This window comes from Pithys albifrons, chromosome 14, assembly GCF_047495875.1.
Source record: "Pithys albifrons albifrons isolate INPA30051 chromosome 14, PitAlb_v1, whole genome shotgun sequence".
NCBI classification, from domain to species: domain Eukaryota; kingdom Metazoa; phylum Chordata; class Aves; order Passeriformes; family Thamnophilidae; genus Pithys; species Pithys albifrons.
The window spans coordinates 21,290,525-21,308,978 of NC_092471.1; the positions used below are offsets into that span (position 1 = coordinate 21,290,525).

The 18,454-nt window shown below is 59.4% G+C and overlaps 3 protein-coding genes across 10 annotated transcripts in view; 1 reads left to right on the plus strand and 2 right to left on the minus strand.

Moving 5' to 3' along the window:
* The first annotated feature begins 224 nt into the window (after positions 1–224).
* On the plus strand, positions 225–4,543 carry ERCC6L (ERCC excision repair 6 like, spindle assembly checkpoint helicase). Its single transcript, XM_071569247.1, has 2 exons — positions 225–377; positions 524–4,543. The coding sequence occupies exons 1-2, from the start codon at positions 343–345 to the stop codon at positions 4,320–4,322; spliced, it is 3,834 nt and encodes a 1,277-aa protein (XP_071425348.1). The 5' UTR covers positions 225–342; the 3' UTR covers positions 4,323–4,543.
* A 2,285-nt stretch (positions 4,544–6,828) lies between these two features.
* PIN4 (peptidylprolyl cis/trans isomerase, NIMA-interacting 4) lies at positions 6,829–8,502 on the minus strand. Of its 2 annotated transcripts, none has more exons than XM_071569363.1 (4): positions 8,377–8,502; positions 7,394–7,467; positions 7,165–7,284; positions 6,829–7,003 (listed from the first exon to the last, which is right to left on the minus strand). In XM_071569363.1, the coding sequence occupies exons 1-4, from the start codon at positions 8,402–8,404 to the stop codon at positions 6,845–6,847; spliced, it is 381 nt and encodes a 126-aa protein (XP_071425464.1). In that variant the 5' UTR covers positions 8,405–8,502; the 3' UTR covers positions 6,829–6,844. The 2 variants fall into 2 exon arrangements, with proteins under 2 accessions (XP_071425464.1, XP_071425463.1); XM_071569362.1 differs by lacking the exon at positions 8,377–8,502 and adding an exon at positions 7,625–7,782.
* Positions 8,503–8,642: 140 nt separating this feature from the next.
* NHSL2 (NHS like 2) overlaps positions 8,643–18,454 on the minus strand; it is a 29,540-nt gene continuing 19,728 nt past the window's right edge. For 3 of the 7 annotated variants that reach the window (XM_071569354.1, XM_071569358.1, XM_071569360.1), the window contains exons 2-8: positions 17,306–17,458; positions 16,343–16,479; positions 16,038–16,242; positions 15,028–15,159; positions 11,564–13,756; positions 11,328–11,460; positions 8,643–10,972 (exon numbers count right to left, since the gene is read on the minus strand). In XM_071569354.1, the coding sequence (XP_071425455.1) occupies positions 10,660–10,972; positions 11,328–11,460; positions 11,564–13,756; positions 15,028–15,159; positions 16,038–16,242; positions 16,343–16,479; positions 17,306–17,458 (3,266 nt within the window). In that variant the 3' untranslated portion in view covers positions 8,643–10,659. Of the gene's footprint in view, positions 10,973–11,327; positions 11,461–11,563; positions 13,757–15,027; positions 15,160–16,037; positions 16,243–16,342; positions 16,480–17,305; positions 17,459–17,565; positions 17,660–18,454 lie in introns of those variants that run through there. The other 4 variants (XM_071569359.1, XM_071569356.1, XM_071569355.1 and 1 more) reach the window with 4 other exon arrangements.

Below are 18,454 nucleotides of genomic sequence, written 5' to 3' on the forward strand. Positions count from 1 at the left end.
CCGCCGCGCCGCAGCGCTCCCTGCCGGCGGGGGGGACCGCACCGCCCGTGGCGGAGGCGGCGGGCCCGGCGGGGAAGCGGGAGCGCCCCGGGGGCGGGCGCAGCTGCGAGGCCGCTGAGCTCTCGCCGGAGGGGCCGCTCGGCGCCTCCCGCGCGGCGGGGACGGGACGGGACCGGACCGGCCGCGGGACCCCCGGCCCCGGGACAAGGTGGGAGCAGCGGGAGGCCACGCCCCCTTGCTCCAGCTCCCGGCGCTGATTGGCTGCGGTTGCCGTGATTTGCATGTGGCGCGGTGCAGGACGGGAAGGGCCGGTTCGAAGCGCGGGGCGGCAGCGCGGGCGCCATGGCGGGCCCGGAGGAGGAGCGGCAGTACCGGGGGTGAGTCGGGCGGGGCGCGGGGGGCGAGGAGCCAGGGCAAGGGGCTCCGGGCTGGGCTGGGCTGGGCTGGGCTGGCGGTGGGACGGGTCACCCTCCCTGCGTGTGGGCCCGGCCTGGGCCTCCGATTCTCACGGTGACTCTGGCAGGTTCGTGACCGGCGCGAAGGCGGCGCTGGCCGAAGGGGACCTGGAAGAGGGACTGCGGCTGTTCCGGCTGGCGGCCGCCATCCGCCCCAGCGAGAAGCTGCAGAGCCGCATGCAGCGGGTGGAGAAGGCGCTGGCGGCAGCGGCCGAGCGGGAGGAGGAGGAGGAGGATGAAAGCTTCGTGGACGTGTGTGGCAGCGGTCTGATGATCTACGGCGAGATGCACGGGAAGCTGTTCAAGCACCAGCGGGAAGGCGTTGCGTTCCTGTACCGCCTGCACCGGGAGGGCAAACCCGGCGGCATCCTGGCGGATGACATGGGCCTGGGCAAGACCATCCAGGTCATCGCCTTCCTCTCGGGCATGTTTGATGCCCAGCTGATCCGGCACGTCCTGCTCATCATGCCCACCACCCTGGTCAGCAGCTGGCTGGCCGAGTTCACTCGCTGGAGCCCCGGCATGCGCATCACCGAGTTCCACGGCAGCAGCAAGAAGGAGCGCACCAGGAACTTGGAGAAGGTCCAGAGGAAGAATGGCATCGTTGTCACGAGCTACCAGATGCTCATTAACAACTGGAAGCAGCTGGCCAGCTATCACGAGGAGGAGTTTGTTTGGGACTATGTCATTCTTGACGAAGCACATAAGATCAAGTGCCCGTCGAACAAGACGACCAAGTGTGTGTATGCGATCCCGGCCCGGCACCGTGTCCTTCTCACAGGCACCCCCGTGCAGAACAACCTGCAGGAAATGTGGTCCTTGTTCGACTTCGCCTGCCAAGGCTCCCTTCTGGGAACAGCCAAAACTTTTAAAATGGAATATGAGAATCCCATTACCAGGGGGAGGGAGAAGGATGCAACTCCAGGAGAGAAAGCGCTGGGGCTAAAGATATCAGAGAATCTCATGGCCATTATAAAGCCCTATTTTCTCAGAAGAACCAAGGAAGACCTGAAAAACTATTCTGCTGATAAATCAGATGCTCCTCTTCCTAAGGACCCAAGTGAGAACAGGGCTCCTGTCATGCCATCTCTCACTAGGAAAAATGATTTTGTTGTGTGGGTATACCTGGCACCAGTACAGGAAGAAATATATAGGAACTTTCTCTGCCTGGATCACGTGAAGGAAGTGCTGATGACAACACGATCACCTTTAGCTGAGCTGACAGTCCTGAAGAAGCTTTGTGACCACCCCAGGCTTCTGCCCACAAGAGCCTGTATCCAGCTGGGCTTGGAAGAGCAGGACTATCTTGAGAAGGATCACAGGAGTGAAGAAGGTATGCATTCAGGCACGATTAAAATAGATCATCTCTCTGATGAGACCATGATCCAGGAATCTGGGAAGATGCAGTTCCTTGTGGGACTGCTGGAACGACTGCGCGAAGAGGGACACCGAACCCTGGTGTTCTCGCAGTCAAGGAAGATGCTGGATATCATAGAGCTCGTCCTGTCTCGCCGACAATTCCAAACCCTGCGCATTGATGGTACAGTGACCCACCTGACGGAGCGGGAGCGGCGCATCAACGCCTTCCAAAGCAACACAGACTACTCTGTCTTTCTGCTCACCACGCAGGTTGGGGGCGTCGGCATAACCCTGACAGCAGCCAGCCGAGTGGTGATCTTTGATCCCAGCTGGAATCCAGCGACCGACGCTCAGGCTGTGGACAGAGCTTACAGGATTGGGCAAAAAGAGAACGTAGTGATTTACAGACTCATCACCTGTGGCACTGTGGAAGAGAAGATATACAGGCGGCAGGTATTTAAGGATTCGTTAATCAGACAGACCACTGGTGACAAAAAGAACCCGTTCCGCTATTTCTCCAAACAGGAACTAAGGGAGCTCTTCATCCTGGAAGATACTCAGACATCTGCAACTCAGATCCAGCTGCAGTCCCTGCATGCCAAGCAGAGGAAGTCTGACCTGCAGCTGGATGAGCATATTGCTTACCTGCACTCCCTGGCAATGTTTGGCATTTCTGACCACGACCTGATCTACACGAGGGACACAGCTCACGAGGAGCAAGTGGAGAGCGAGGAAGCCCAACAGTACATCCAGCGGCGGGTACAGAAAGCCCTTGAGCTGGTCCAGTTGGAGTCCCAGCTTGGAGACCAGAGGATGGAGGGGATCAGAAATGCTTATGTAGAGAACTGGGAAAGACCACTGGGATCAGTTTCTGAATCCAAGAAGTTGTCTCCAGGGTTGAATGACAAAACTTGCTTTATTTCATCACCAGTAGCTGATATCCATGAAAAAGGCAAATTCATTGATCTTACAGAGGATGAGGAGGCCCAGGTACTTGATGTCAACTCCAAAATGACAACTCTAACTATTGATTACTTGGATGAAGAGAAACTGCCACAACATATGTCCAGTATGGAGACAAAAGTGTTTAATACCAGTAAGACAGAAGAACAGGCTGATATACAAGAATCTGAGCAAAATTCTGAATCCAGCATTATACCATCATCCCCTGCACTTGAGAAAGAGAGTTGGAGCCTCCAAGAGAAACAGCATTCCCATATAGATTCGGACAACCTGGCTGAGGCAGGGAATGACCTGTCTGGGCATCATCAGCATTCCTCAAACGAGACTGGCATGGCTGATGATCCTAAAAGGGATGCAGAAATGTCAGTTCAGGTTCTTGACCCACACATTGTCATGGGGACAGAGCAGAATGACATTTCTGAGCTGGGTTCCACTTCTGCAGTGCTGAGCTCAAACATCACACCAGAAATCCATGCTGGGCTCCAAAAGTCTCATGTGCTGGAAGACAGCCTGGAGGGTATGTCTGTGCCTTCGCTCCAGGATCAAGCTGACTTCAATCTGGTCTTGGAAGAGTCTGAAGAGGAAGGGCAGGATGTGTCAGATAGGGAAGGATCAGTGGAACACCCCAAGGAGAGCTTCCAGCTCGAGGCAGAAAGCCTGTGTGAATCTCCAACCAAAGAATGTCCAAACAAAACTTGGCTGAGTGAGACCGGTAACCATGGCAAACCCTGTCCCGCAGATGAGGAAGAGTCAGATGCCTCCCTGCAAGGCAGTGAAGCTTTGGAGAAAAGCAGTGGTCTCTTTACTTTTGGTAGGAAGAAACGCTTAAACAGAATTGCTTCAGACAGTGAGAGTGAAGAACAGCCTGAACAAAAGCTGTCCTCTCCCTTGGACAGCCTTGGGCACCAACTTCCAGAAGGAATTAGTGCGTCCACCCCTAAATGTGACAGAAGTAGAGCTAATGCCATCTTTTCTCCTCAACTGAGTCACAGTGGTAAGAGGTCTAATGCTTCCAGGAGCTCGCTCATCAACAGAGTAATAGATGATGTGGAGGATATTGAGGAAATCTTGGAAACCACCGATGAAGAAGATGATGATGACAGTGATGAGGAGGAAGACCAGTTTGTGGAAGAAGAAGCTGAGGAGTGTACTGGGGAAACTGCGGAGTCTGAGGAAGAGCCTACTGGAGAAACACTTGATACAGATGAAGAGTTTTCCCAAGCAGACAATGTGGAATCTGAGCAGTCTGAGGCAGAGGAGACAGAGTCATCTCAGGAGGAATCCACTGGAGATGCTGAGCTCCAGTCAGGTGAGCAAATCGACTACTTCACCCAGGAAAGCAGCTCTGAAATGGGGACTGCTCAGAATTCCTCTCCTGCTGTGGGGGATTATGACACCTTAATATATAGTGGGAAGAAACTTCAGGATGAAGGAAAACTCCAGGAGGCATTGGACTGCTTCCTGCAAGCTCTTGATATAAAAAGTGGAGATTCTGAAGTTATGCTTCTGACTATAAACTTGTACAAACAGCTGTTGCAGAAATAAAGTGTGTCACTCTGTGAACATGGTCTGGTGGCACCAGGATCCCCAGGCCAGCTCCAGGCTGGTACCTGCCATACACCTGTGGGACTGAGCAGCATCTCCTCTGTGAGGAAACAGTCCAAAAATCCAGATGTTGGATGCAGGGGGAGGGAACTTCACTGTGGGATCAGCTCACAAAGGTGACAATGTTTCATGTTCTCATGTTCCTGTCACATTATTTAATAAAAAAGGTGGTGTTGATGTCTTAAACCCCTCTCCAGTCTGGCAGCCGTGGCTTCACCCTTTCTCCCTCCAGGTTCTGTCACTGCTCTCCCCTGAGAGGATGAGGATGGTGTGGTCCTGTGGCCACTGTACAGCCCAGCCTCGGGATGCTGTGGCTTCTCCCTCCTCCTTGCTTGAACTAAGCCAATCTGGGTGCCTGAAGGTCACCCACCATATGGCTTAGCTGGATGCTGGTGCAAAGGAGAACAGCTTTTCCACCATGGTTGCAAGGTAGTCTGAAAATCGATTGTCTGTGGAAGAGTTAAAAAGATTTAAAAGCTGTTTTGCTGCTCTAATTTCTCCAGCAAGTGGAGGAAGTGGAGCAGTGGAGGCCAGCAGAGCATCTGCTTGGCACCAGGTGTAACACCCAGTGTGGTGGTGCAGGAACCCTTTTGAACCCTCTGCCAGGTGTGTATGTGTGGGCGGGGGGGCTTTGGGGGTAGAACCCCAAAGGCAGCAGGAGGAGGCGATATACTGCATTTAACTGCCTTTTTTGGTAGGAAATCCTCTAACCCTCTCCCCATGCACAGCTGAGCTGCTTTAGATGAAATATTTCTCAGGTCCTGTAGGCACAATGAAGCTGTGAAGAGGGTTTGTAGTTCATAGACTCACAGAATCATGGAATTGTTTAGGGTTGGAAGGGACCTTAAAGGCCTTCCAGTTTCACCCCCTGCCATGGCCAGGGACACCTTGATCACCCCACACATCTTCTACTAGACCGGGTTGCTCCAAGCCCCATCTGACCCAGCTTTGAATATTTCAAGGGATGGGGCAGCCACAGCTTCTCTGGGCAACCTCTACCAGGGCCTCACAACCCTCATAGGGAAGAGTCTATCCCTCATATACTCTGCCCCCTGTCACTCTTAGTACGTTTCTCCTTGTCCCGTCGCTCCAGTTCCTGATGAACAGTCCCTCTCTGCCTTCAGCAGCTCAGAACCCCCTGGTTCTGCTTCCAGTGACAGTCCCCCTGCTCTGCCCCTCACTGGGAATGACTCCTGCCAGTCTCCCCCAGTGACAGCACAACAGGGAATTGGATGTTTCCTTGTGCCACACGTGTGTTCAGTGGCTGGCACAGCTGCCTGCCCTGACACTGTGACAGCACAGGACAATTCACGCCTGGTTGAGCTGTGCAGTTTTGGAGGGGGAATCCTTTGTACTGGGAGCCACAACAAACACAAATCCTGCTGGTGCAGCTGTGCCAATGTGCTTTTGCTAATGGAGAGAACATTGGGTGGCCTGGAAACAAGTGGTTTATTGATAAGGCACCACTAAATGGAGCCATTTTTTCTCCAGACAGCCCGTCTGCCCTTCATACCAAAATATAAATGAACTGCAGCTCTGCAGCCATTCGTTGGCCTCTGAGCTTTCCATGCTCAAAGCAAAACCTTGAAAAGAGAGGGAGAAGGGTCTGCCCTGGTTTCACTTCACCTCTTTCTTCTGTGGGATCCTGTGAGGGGCCTTTTGTTCTCTTTGATGTTCCCTCCCCACCTCAGAGCTCTGTGCATGGTGCTCATCCATGAGCAAAACCAGCACCTGCTGCTGGAGCTGTGGCTGGTTTGGGGGCTCTGTGGGTAGGAAGGGGATCATGGCACTGGGATATATCCCTGGCATGGCAGGAACCTGCTGGGCTGCTCCACTTGCACCCCACACCCAGCACAGGGGAGCACAGGAAGTAGCACACAAGGGTTTAGTGGCTTTTCTCTTACTCAAACCCGGTTTATCCAATTTCCTCCCCCAGTTTCAAGTGGGCAAAGTGTAGCTTTAGGTGCAGGTCAGTCTGTGCTCAGGAGGGCTCCTCCTTCCCACAGCTCCCTTCCTGCTGCTGCCCAGCCTGGGGCCAGCTCTGGTGTCACCCACCTCTGCCAAAGGACTGGCCCCAGCCCTGGAGCAGCAGCTGTACCACGGGAGGTGTCTGCTGGGGAGGACAAGCATGGAGACCAAGCCCTGGGGCCCCTCTGTCCCTTTCTGCACCATTTCTGTTTGCAGATAAAAGCCTGAGCTTTTCTGCTGACAGCCCTCTGTCTCTGCAGTGGGAGAAGCACAACACCAGCCTGCCAGGCAACACAGACTTCAACTGCAAAAGGCTCTTGTTTCACCTTTTCCAGGGACACTTTACCTCTCCAGGCAGCCCTGCTGTTTGCCTCCAGCAGGGACAGCTGTCTGCCCCCAGGCATGCTGCTGCTTGTACCTGACTTGCTCCAGGGCCAGGGTGTCTGGGAAGCTCCTGGGATTCAAGAAGTCAACAAGGTCACATAATTCACATTTTATTTTCTGCCTTCCACCATGATAATGTGGTACCCGAACTTGGTCTTGACAGGAGGGTCTGTGTACACGGGCTTGTCCATGCTGCTCACAGGCAGAGCAAACGCTGCCTCCTGGAATGGTCCCACCATGGAGCCTCTGCTCATCCAGCCCAGGTCCCCCTGCAGGAAGGAACCGTCGGGGTTAAGCTCTGAGACTCTCAGTGGAGAGACGGAGGGTGATGCGGCCACGGGACAGACCATCTGTCTGTGCCGACAGTGGTGATGGGCAGGGCTCTGAGGCGCTGCCCGGCCGCTCCGCCCTGCCCCGGGGCAGCACCCACCCCTTGCCTGGCCTTGTCCTCGCTGTACTGCGCCGCCACCTCGCTGAAGCGCTGCCCGGACTTCAGCTTCTCCATGGCCTCCATGGCTCTGCCGTGCTTCTCGCACAGAATGTGCCGGACCTGGGGGGGCGAGCGGAGCGGGGCTGTGGCGAGCGGGGCCGGCAGGCGGGACGAGCGCCCGCGGCTGCTGGGGAGGAGTGGGGAAACCCTGGCCCGGCCCCCGCCTCACCTTCACGGCGCTGCCGCCTCCCTTCGGGCCCTGCGCTTTGCCCTCGCTGCTGCCGCCGCCGCCACTGTCACCGCCTGTGAACGGAGCGCCCTGAGACCGGCCCGGCCCCGGTGCCACGCCGGGCCCCCACCCGGCCCGGCCCGGCCCAGTGCCGCTCCATCTCATCCCGGTGCCGCCCCGGCCCCGGTGCCGTCCCCCCGGCCCGGCCCGGCCCGGCCCGGCCCCGCTCGCCTTTGTCGCCTTTGCCTCCGCCTTTGCCGCCGCCTTTCCCTTTAGGCGCCATTTTGCCGCCATCAGGTCCCCGGGCTGTCCGCGGCGCGCCGGGCGGCGGCCGCCCCTGCCCCGCTGCGAGGCCCCCGGGCTGCCCGCGGCGCGCCGGCATGGAGCTGCTGCGGGACGCCGGTAACGGGAGGGGTTGGGGGACCCGCGGCTGTGCCCGCCCGGCGCGGCCCAGAGCCCACCCGGCACACAGGGCTGCGCACTGCATCCACGGCCGTCCCCAGCACCCGCCCAGGGCTGTCCCACCGCCCGCCCTGGCATGTTCCCAGTGCCCATCCCACCCGCCCCCAAAACCCCCAAGTCCGTCCCCACCTCACCCCCCTCTCCCACCACCCTCCCAGGCATGTCCCCAGTGCCCCAGTGCCAGAGCTGTCCCCAGCGGGCCCCCTGAGCTGTCCCTGCCACCCCAAGCTGTGTCCTCACCCATCCCACCTACCCCCAGGAACAGCAGCCCGTCCCCAGCCCCCACCCTGGCCTGTCCCCAGTGCTCTGCCCCCGACCCCCCTCAGTGTCCCTGCGCCCCCCTAAAGCCACTGGGGACACACAAGTGCGTTGCAGACACTGTGAGAGGCTCCAGCAGATGGGGCCGGTGTGCCCCTGAGCCACCCGAGGGGTGTTCGCGGGTTCCCCACCCCCCGTCCCGCCGCAGTCCCTCGGCAGCCGCAGGAAACACAGACACAAGCGGGCAGCAGGGAGCACTTTACCAGGCTGGAGAGATAAAAAGTACAACATTCCATAGTTGGCACCCTGGCAGGCCCCGCCCCGGGCAGGGCTGTCCCATCAGCCGGGCTCTTCCCGGGCCCCGCCCAGGGGCTGGGACAGTCCCAGCCAGGGGGAGGAGCAGGGAGCGAGTGGTCAGGGACGAGCACTCAGCCAGGAAGAGCCCATTCCTCTGGCCAGGGACATGAGGATCTCCATCCCACTGCCCATCTCCATCCAGCAGCCAATCTCCATTCCATGGCCAGTCTCTGTCCCACAGTCGAGCTCTGGCCCAGCAGACAAGATTCACCCTGGCCCATCCGGACCTTTCTCTGCGACAGCACCGACTGCCGGCGGTGCTGGAGGTGGTGCAGGGGGGTCTCTGCCCCGTGCTTGTCCCCAGCCCCCTTTGCCGGCTCCATCCCCGGTTTCCTGAGCAGTCATGTGCAAAATGTACCCGTCCCAGAGCTTCCCAATCCGTGCTGCGGCCTCATCCCGTGCCAGAGCCACTGGCTGGGGCTGTGGGATGGGGGCAAAGTGTGGACATTCAGTAGAGCTTTTTTTTTGTGGGCTTTTTTTTTTCCTGAGTTTCTCAGCCTGGATCTTAATTACAGGCTTAAATCTGCAGCCACGAGAGAGGGAAGGAAGCAACGGGCAATTAGTGGGAGGGAGAGGAAGGGGAACCAACTGGAGCCCCTGTGGGGTCAGATCCGGGGTGGGGGTGACAATGGAGAGGTGTTTGCCAAGGCTGTGCCCCCGTGGGCACAGAGCCCGGCCCCTCAGAGGGGCAGCTGAAGCGCTGCTGTGGTGCCCTGCTGCTGCCCTGACCCACTGTGCTGCTCCCCCTGGCACAGGAGGGCTGGAGTGCAGAGACACAGCAAGAAATAAAGCACAAATTTCCCTAATCACCCCATTTCCTTGTCAGCCACGGCCTGGCCCTTCCTGTTGCTCCGGGCACGTGGCTGTGCTCATGATTGGAGTGGCCTCCCCACCCGGTCCCGGTGGCTGTCCCTGCCCCAGTGTCCCTCACCACGGCTTCTGTCACTGGCAGCTGCCGCTCCCATGCTGGAGCTGGGCCAGGAAGAAGCAGCTGGGACCGAGTGGGACAAATCCCACCCAGGGACGTGCAAACCTTCCTGCGTGGCCCTGTGATGTACCCTGATGGCACATGTCCTGCTTGGCCTCGCTCAGCTCCCCAGGGGCCAGCGGGCAAGGGTGGGCAGTGGGCAACCCTGGGGGGACCTGAGGGATCACCAGGGAGGTGGTGAGCAGTGGGCAACCCCGAGGGAGCCCCAGGAGTCACTGAGGAGGTGGTTAAGGTGACAACCAGCTGGATTCAGCCACCACCTCAATGGCATCCAAGGACCTCCAGTGGCCAGGGCAGCAGGAGAATCTGTTGCAGGGTCCACTAGGGTTGGGGTTAGGGAGATGCAGGAGGCGAAGGTGGGGATGAGCTTCCTTCACGCTTTCTTCCTGTGGTGCAGGGCCACCTGCACTCCTGTCACCTGCAGTCGGCAGTGGGTGCAGGACCCCAGGTGCAGGGGGCTGGTGGGGAGCAGGGCAACTGCTGGACTCCTTGTGTGGTGCAGCCGGTGGGGCTGGTGGCGAAGGCGACTCTGCAGTTTGCTTTTGGACTGAGAGCTGAGGAGCTCCAAAATGCAGCATTTTGGGGGCTTTCGAGAAGAGGGGGTTTGGCTTGAGGTGGTGGCGCTGGCTGCAGACGCCGGGTGCCAGTCCCCGTGTGGCAGGGAGGGTGCTCAGGGCGGCGAGGGGGAACCTCCTGTGACTCTTCAAAAGCAACTGCAGATCCAGCCGAACCCCTGGCATCTTCCCAAAGTGCATCCGTGTGTCCAGCCGAACTCAACCAGGATCTCTGCATGGGAAACTCAAGGTACAATGTCAAAGGGAGAGAATCAAAAAACACCACCACTGTGCATTAGAAAAGCTGTTTAAAGTACCACATGCCGAAGGGACCAGAGTCTCAAGCTGCTTTGCTGCAGGCACGGGGTGATGCCAGGGGCTGTGGTCCCACTCTGCTTTGATCCCAGGAGCTGGCTCAGCCAGGGCCAGTCCCAGCCACGGTGATGCCTCTTCCCTCCTGGGAAGGGCCCAGAGATGTGGGGTCTTGGGCTCCAGCTGCTGCCTCTCTGCCAGCACCTCTCCAAGTAAGGAACAAAAGCAGAAGAATCCCCTGGCAGGACACAGGCCCCCAGCAGCCAGGACAGCCCCTCAGCAGCGCTCCCTCCACAGCCATTGCCAACCCTCCAGCCAGAGGGGCCCTTGCATGGTCAGGGCTGACTTTTGGGGCTGTTTGCACCATCCAGCTCTGGGGCAAACTCTGTGATGACCCTCCGGGCCAGCGGGTTTGTGGTCTTGAGCAGTTCAGCGGCAGATGGCCGGGTACCAGGGCTGGTTTTGCTGCTCTTCTTCTGCAGCAGGGCTTTAAAATCCTCGTTCCTGCTGGAAGACTTCCCACTGCTGCCTGCTGCTGCTGGGGACTCACTGGTTGGGGAGCCTGAAGTCTTTACAGGCGAGTGGGAGGTGGGTCGGCTGCTGAAGGTATCACCAGGCTCTTTCCTGCCCAAGACCTTCCTCTTTGACCTAAGCACCAAAGGCACATGGGTGGAAGCTGCCCCGGGCTGGGGCAAGGTCCCACCTCAAGGGCACGTTTGTGCCCAGAGCTGGCTCTGCCTGCTCTGCTGGGGCAAGGTGACAACACAAGCATGACATGTCGTGCTGCTGGCAGGCAGGACCAACCTGGACGTCTCCCTGCAAGCTGTGACCCAGCCTGGCTGTGCTCCGAAGAACTAAGGCATCACCAGCCCCAAGCATGAGCATCAGCCCCAGTGTGGAAAATTGAGGTGTGGCAGGGGGACACTGCGCCTGGTGCTGTGACTGTGGCAGGATGCAGTGGGCACAGGAGCCATGCCCCTCCAGGGCCGTGCACCAGCCTTACCTGTGGATCACTGTGAAGAGATCCTCTGTGGTGCGGGATGTCGTGAACACCTCATCGTCCTCCTCCACGATGGACTCGGCTGTCTTGTCACTGGCAAAGCTCTTCTCCTCTGTGCTGGTCTCTGCCGAGCTGCCTGTGAGCGGGAAGGAAAGGATGGCACTGAGCCCCCTGTCCACCATGGGGTGACCACCCCCATCCCAGGACTGATCCCAACATAGAGGCAGGGAGGCCCTGACCTTCACCTTGCTCTGAGGCAGGGTCGCTGGCTTGCATGTTGCCCACAGCCTTGGGGGACAGCGGCTCCTCAGGGTCAGGGTCGCAGCAGGTGGGGTCAGTGTTCAGGGTGATGATGGGGCTGGGAGTGGGTGGCAGGTCTCCCATGCTGGCTCCCAGTTGTGCTGGGGATGGCATGAGTGGCAGGTACAGCACACTGGGCTTTTTGGGCACCGGTGGTGGCACCTTGGCCTTCCTTCGCTCCCCATCAGCAGCACTGCTCCGCTCTGGCTGCAGCTCCTCCAGACTGCCCTGTGAGAGCCGCCGGGGACCTGCTGGGGTCATGGATGAGGGGGGCTCTCCCAGACCCCTCCTCAGCTCCCCTCTCCGCAGCACCACGAAGCAGTCCTGTGGCAGCCCCTTCTCCTTGGCAGCAGTGCCTGATGGGGACAGGGGACCCTCCTCCCGCAGAACTGGGGGTTTGGGCAGGATGCATGGAGGGCGCTTGGCCAGTGGCGGCTTCTCTGCCACGGGTGGCTTCACCTTTCTCTCTGACCCTGGGCAGGGGCCACGTGCTGACTCCTCCATGTGCTCCGGGCCGTCAGCATTGTCCTCTGTCTCCGAGCGACTGATAGAGCGGAGTCGGACAGAGCGGAGGTCAGACTGTGTCACCACTGGCATGATGGGCATGATGGGACTGGTCTTCTGGGCCAGCTTGGTGCCAAAAGTGGAGTCAGAGTGGTGTCGGCTGACCTTTGTCTTCCCCTTCAGGGAGATCTTCAGTCCCGAGAGATCGAGGTGGGCAGGTGGAATCTGAGGGAGGTCAAAGGAGAGCCTGGTCTTGGGGCTCCTCTCCATGGGGGATGTGGGAGGAAGTGAGGACTTCCTTTCAGGGACCAGCGGCCTCACCCGCACCTGGTGCGGGGAGTGCCCAAGGATGGCGGAAGTGGGGATGGTGGGAGTTGGGGTCTCTGACTGACTGGAGTACCCACTGGATGGGGACATCAGTCCTGTGGGTCTGCCTGGAGAGGAGGTCTTGAGGTCTGCCTCAGCAGAAAGCTGGGAGGGTGTTGTGGCCCTGGAGACAGAAGGGGACACAAGGGATTCGGAGCTGTCTCGCGTCTTTGCACACTCGATAGCTGTGGTCCCTGTGGTTGTGCTCGAGCTGGAGAGGGATTGGTAGGGATCACTGCCACCCTTCCAGTCTGTGAGATGCCACTGGTGGGGAGCAGCTGTGCTGTTGGGCTCCCTCCGTGCACTCCCCTGAGGGTCAGCGTGCACAAGCCGGTGGCCCTGGAGCTCCGGTGGGATGCACAGGCTCTTGGGCCGCTGGTCCTTGGGCAATGCCGCGCTGAGCCCCACGTCGCCATCCTGCCCCTCTTTGATCAGTGAGACGCTGCGCATGGGTGGCGAGGGCTTCTTCTTGGCCTTCTTCAGGGAGATGCTCTTGGAGCGCCGCCGCCGTTGGCACTCGGGCTCCAGCCCCAGTGAGATGTTGTCAGTGCTGGTGCTGCCCTCGGAGCTGGCACTGGGGTAGCCCAGGGCATAGTTGGTGCTGCCCCGCCGGGTCTCAGTGTATGTGATGTCCACAGAGCAGAGGGATCCTGAGTCAGTGGGCACCGACAGCGACCGCTCACGGAACCGGCACCCTGCCCGCTCCACCTGCAGCCGCACCGGCCCCGCCGCTGGCTCTGGCTCCTCTCGGCTTCCTGGCAAGAAGTTCCCCTTGGCTTCTTGGATGCACCCAGAGGTGGTGGGGGATGCAGGCACTGGGCTGGAGAAGAAGTTGGGCCCATTGCTGCCCATGTGCTCTTCCGTGGAGATGAAGAAGGAGGTGGTGGCAGCAGCAGGTGAGCCCGGGCTGGGTGATGCGATGGAGCCACCTGGTGAAGTGCAGGTGGGCCCTTTTTCCAGGCTGGCAGTGGGGCTGGTGGAGCTCCCATAGCCCAGGGTGCTCCAGGGTGGGGGGAAAGGGGTGCTCTGTGTCCCATTGCAGGTGCTGGCACAAGGGGTGACTGCCCCATCCATGGCAGCAGGCGGCTGGCAGCAGTGGGTCCCGAGGTCACTGAAGGTCTTCCTCAGCGGGGCCAAGAGGGGCTGTCGGGGGCTGATCTCTTGGGGTGCTGTCCCCCGGCTTGTGGCTTCAGGCACAAAACTGCAGGAGAGGGACTCAGCGATGGGCGTGTGTGTGCTGGATGTCGGGCCGTTGGCACTGCCTGTGAGGAGAGACACAGTCTGGTGAGAATCATCCTGCCTTGCTCCTGGGGGCACAGTCCTGCCTCGCATGCTGGGGGCCAGGATTGGTTCCAGCCTGTGGCCAGTCTTGGTGCTGCATGTCTGTCCCAGAATGAAATGTGTCTGGGTGGGCAGAGGGGATGGGCTGTCACCCCCTTAATCAGATGCTCTCCTGTCTGCATCCTGCATGGCCATAACCCAGCAGGGGACAGTCCCCAGCTTGTGTTAACCCTCAAGCCTCGGATCTGTTAGCTGGAATGTGCCATGGACAACTCTGCAGCCATGGCACGAGGCTCTGTCTACGGGGTCATCAGCTCCACAGAAACCAAAGTGCTGCCATGGTGCTGCTCGATGGTGGGGACACAGATGGGGACCAGTAGGAGCCAGGCCAGGCATTGCCAGCTGGAATGGGTGAGACATGGTGGCTCACAGTGCCATCCCATCCCAGCTGTGCTGGAATGGGGAAGAACCCAAAAACTTTGTGGTGGCTCTCAGTGCCACCTCAGCACAGCTGGGATGGGGAAGGAGCTGGGAACCCTGCTCTGAACACCCCCAGCAGACTGGGTTGCTCTGGTGGGCTGTCAGGAGCCACGACAACCTGTTCATGGTCTGACTGCTGTCATCAGGAGAAACCTTCCTTCTACCTGGTGACAACTGCCTTGGAGCAGCTGGTGCCATGGCTTCTCCCTCTGTCCCTGCCTGCCTCCAAGGAGAGGCAGGCTCTGATTTCTCTACACCTTCCACAGGGGACAGCAGGACAGAGCCCCTGCGCCATGGTGGCTGCTGTCCCTACGGGTCCAACACCAGCCCAGGAGCACTGCAGGCACTCTCTGCCTTGCACACCCTCAGCACTGGTGTGGCCAGATCACCAGCCAAAACAAAGACCTGGGTAGGTGTGTGTCCTAGAGCCCTGGCACCCAGCATACAGGTTCTGCCCACACTGGGAAAGCTGGGTGCAGGGCTGGAGCTGTTGGAACAAAGGCTGGGTGACTCCTGTCTCAGGACCCTGACTTGGGGTGAAGGGGCTGTCCTTGATGCCATGCCAGCCCCAGGCCAGCCTCGTGTCACCAGTGTGCCCAGCACCTCAGTGCCGGGGGAGGGCAGAGAGCCAGCATGGTGCCTGCACCTCCCCATGGCCGAGGCATCCCTGGGAGTCCATCTGTACCTGGGCTGGCTGCCAGCCCCTGGGTAGGCTCTGCCCCATGTCAGGGCAGCTCTGGGGGGGTGCTGCCTGTGCGGTTCTTGCTGTCACCTTGGTCTCGCAGGGACAGGTTAGGGAATCCGATAATGGTCCGTCTACGCCGCAGGGTGGACTTTGGGTTCATCGCCGTCTCTGTGTTAAACAGGGAGTGACGAGCACTCGCGTGCCTAGCAAAGTGCTGCCCTGTAGCCAAAACAAACAGCAGGTACGCTGCGGTGCTGGGAGCTGCTGCCGAGGCAGGCCTAGGCCCCTCCATCACCCATGTCCCCTGTGTGTCCCCAGCCTGGGATGGTGACACAGGCTGAGGTGTGGGATGGCACGAGGATGGTGTGAACCATATGGGGTGAGTGCAGGGGAGACAGAGGCATGGCAGGAGATGCTGCAGATGGAGGTAGGATGGATGGAGAAATGCAGAGACCAGACCTGTGCAGAGTGACAGGCACTGCTCTGTGCTGGTGAGGCTGGACCCCACACCACGGGGCTGAGCTACACTGGGGACATGGACATGAGGCACAGAGAGGGACAGGGACCAGCATGGTCCCGGAACAGCTCTTCAAGACAGAGGGAAAAGGTGGACAGACACCTCTGCCCTTCAGAAGAGGCACCTCACCCAGCCACCAGTCCCAGACTCTGACCTGGCCACTGTGTTTGCAAGGAACAGGAAGGGCCACACTGCTCGGAGCTGCAGCCCCAAGAGAACGAACAGATTGACAGACAGACGACAAAGGTGAGACAGGCTGGGTGCATCATGTGGAGCAAGATCCCAGGTGACAACATAACTGGCTGGCTGGGCAGCACAGCAGGGATGTGAGACTGGTCAGCAGTGTGGCCGATGAACCAGACACACAAAGTTGCAGATGGCACAAGAGATGGCTGGGAATGATAGATGCCAGCATAGCCCTGCTGTTCCCTCTCTGCCCTGGTGCCCACCTGACCCACAGGAACACAGCTCACAACTCCAGACCCATCCCACCACCCTACACCCCACCCCAGCACGCTGCTGGGGCACATCTCTGCCCATACCCCGTGCCCCCCCATTACGCCGCAGGGTGCTGCCCTACCCGAGACATTGATGGGGACAATGTTGGTCTGGATGGAGCCAGGCTGGTGCCACTGCTTCTCTTCCACGGGGGGCAGGGGAAAGGCCCTAGGCCAGGGGGCCTGCTTGTCTGGGCTGGTAGGGAGGCTCAGGGAGGTGTCAGGGAGCCGAGCGCTGAGTGCAGTGTTGCTGGTGCTCTCCTCTTCAGCCACTCGCTGGCTTGGGGGCTGCAGGGGTAAAGGGAAGGAAATGCATATCAGCCACCAAAGGGACAAGGGTGGGACACAAATGGAGGCTTGCTGCCCACCCTCATACCCCAGCACTCACCATAAGCACAAACTCAAGACGCTTGGCAGGTGGGGGTCGAGGTGATGGTTCAGGAGGGGTGTCGGAGGGCAGGTGACCAGTGGTGCGGAAGGTCTGCCCAGTGACCCTGCTCTCGGTGTACTGCTCCTCATATTCCTCTGCAAGGAAAACAATACTTGAGACCACGCTCTGGCTGCTGGCTCCCAGGGCAGGGGGCATGCAAAGGGATGGGGGATTGTCCCCTCTGGCTGTCCCCAGCCTGGCTGGCCACCCCTGCTCAGGACAGGCAGCTCAGAAGCTGGGGAAGGGAGATCCCCAGGAGGGTCTGAAGCAGTGCAAAGATTCCAGCAGCCAGCCCCACTCCTCCTGGGGGGTTTCCAAGGGATGTGGTGGGTCCTGCTGGGAAGCAGATCCCCACTGGGGACAGCCAGGAATTCAGTGCGTCCTCATCCTGTAATTGTTGAGCTAATTAATGCTGGTGGCTGTGGACTGGTGGAAAGCGGGGCTGCTCAGGCTGACTTAATGAGATTACAAGCTGGGGGCTGGCCGGGCTGCTGATCTCATCGGTGCCTGCAGAGCATCTGAGCAGGGCTGCGTGACAGCCTGGGCCAGAGATTGGAAGGAAACAAAACCACTGGCCACGTTGATCCACGTTAGACAGATTGGTGACAAGTCCCTGAGGCCCTCATGAGCAGAACTGCGCTGTGGATGACCTGGTGGCCCTGGTGGCCTCAACAGCCCCAGCAGGCAGTCCTGGCCCGAGTTGCTTTGGCACTTGCAGCAGTGATTTGAGAGCAGAGAACAGCAAGGGGCTACTGGAGGCTGGAACCCCTCGGGACTCAAAATCTGCAGCCTGGTGAGATCTGAGGAGTGGCTTGGACACATGCATGGGAGATAAGCTCACTGTTTCATGGCAGTCACGTAACCAGGGCAGCATCCACCAACCACGCCCACCCAGCCCATGACAGCCCCTCTCCCTGCTACCTTGCAGCAAGCTTTGGAGATTGAGCTGGGCCTCCTGGTGCAGCTGCTCCATGCCTGGTGGGCGCCCAGAAGCCAGGAAGACGTTCACGGGCTGCTGCCATGGCAGCTTGGCAGGAACGACTTTCTTGCTCTCAAGGTCCAGGTTAGAAGTGGCTGCAGGTGGAAGAGAGTGGGGTCAGAAGCAGGCAGGCGGGTGGGCAGCTTCCCTGCAGGTGCTGCCACTGGGTAACACCACCGGCACGGCGCTCATCCCACCCTACCTCTCCAGGAACACAAGGACTGCGATATGGCTTTGTCCCACCTTGGCAGGCTGCTGCCTGCTGGGACTAGCCCTCATCACTGCCATCCCTTCAGGGGCTGGACACTGTCTCTGTGGGCTGCCAAGAAGGGAGCAGGGTAAAATTGGGGAAGGAAGCCAGCCCTGCCACCCATGCCCAGCCGCACCCAGGTGCAGGAAATGCTGCACGCTCTGGTGGAGCAACATCCTGGCTGCAGGGGAGCAGAAGCTGCAGCTGAAAAGCAGGAGCAGGGACACCCATTCCTTCCATTGCACTGGGTTCAGGGACCTTGGGGCTCATGTACCCTATTCTAGTGTGGACATCCCTCATGCTCTCCAGGGAAGGAAACCTCCGTGGGACTGCCCAGACTCCCTGAAACACCCATACAGGTGGAAAAGTTCCTGGGAGAAGGATCTGGGCTTGCTGCTGAGCTGGCCCAGTGGGGAGCTGAGCACTGCTCCGGCAAAGTGGCTTTGCCATGGGAACCTTGCAGCCCCAGCAGTGCCACTCTGAGCGGATGTGGGTTTGATACCCACCACAGAGCTGAGGGAACACCACGGCTGGCACGCTGCCTCTGAGGACATCCACGCCCTAGCTGGGCACAGGGCAGGTCTCTGTGAGCTTTATACAGGGATATGGATGGACAGGGTCTCATCCCTGTGGATTTAGGGCTCATCCTGTGCTGCCTGTCTCCATCCCCATAAAACTGAGGGGTTTCAATTACCAGCGTGTGATAAACATTTCCTCTCTGCTATCCACGGCGTGGTGGTGTGGGGTGCCTATCCCCAGGAACACTCCACCACCCTGTTGCCAAACCCTGCTCCGTGCCAGACCCCTACCAAGGCAGTAGCAATGATCCCACTTTCCTGGG

What these genes read in the sequence shown, in the direction of transcription:
- ERCC6L (XM_071569247.1), top strand. Translation starts at nt 343, where the DNA reads ATGGCGGGCCCGGAGGAGGAGCGGCAGTACCGGGG. An exon ending in GAGGAGCGGCAGTACCGGGG is followed by an intron (nt 378 to 523) that starts GTGAGTCGGGCG and finishes TGACTCTGGCAG; the next exon opens with GTTCGTGACCGGCGCGAAGG.
- PIN4 (XM_071569362.1), bottom strand. Translation starts at nt 7,775, where the DNA reads ATGCCGGCGCGCCGCGGGCAGCCCGGGGGCCTCGCAGCGGGGCAGGGG. An exon ending in GAGGCGGCAGCGCCGTGAAG is followed by an intron (nt 7,285 to 7,393) that starts GTGAGGCGGGGG and finishes TCGCCCCCCCAG; the next exon opens with GTCCGGCACATTCTGTGCGA. An exon ending in AGGACAAGGCCAGGCAAGGG is followed by an intron (nt 7,004 to 7,164) that starts GTGGGTGCTGCC and finishes TCCTTCCTGCAG; the next exon opens with GGGGACCTGGGCTGGATGAG.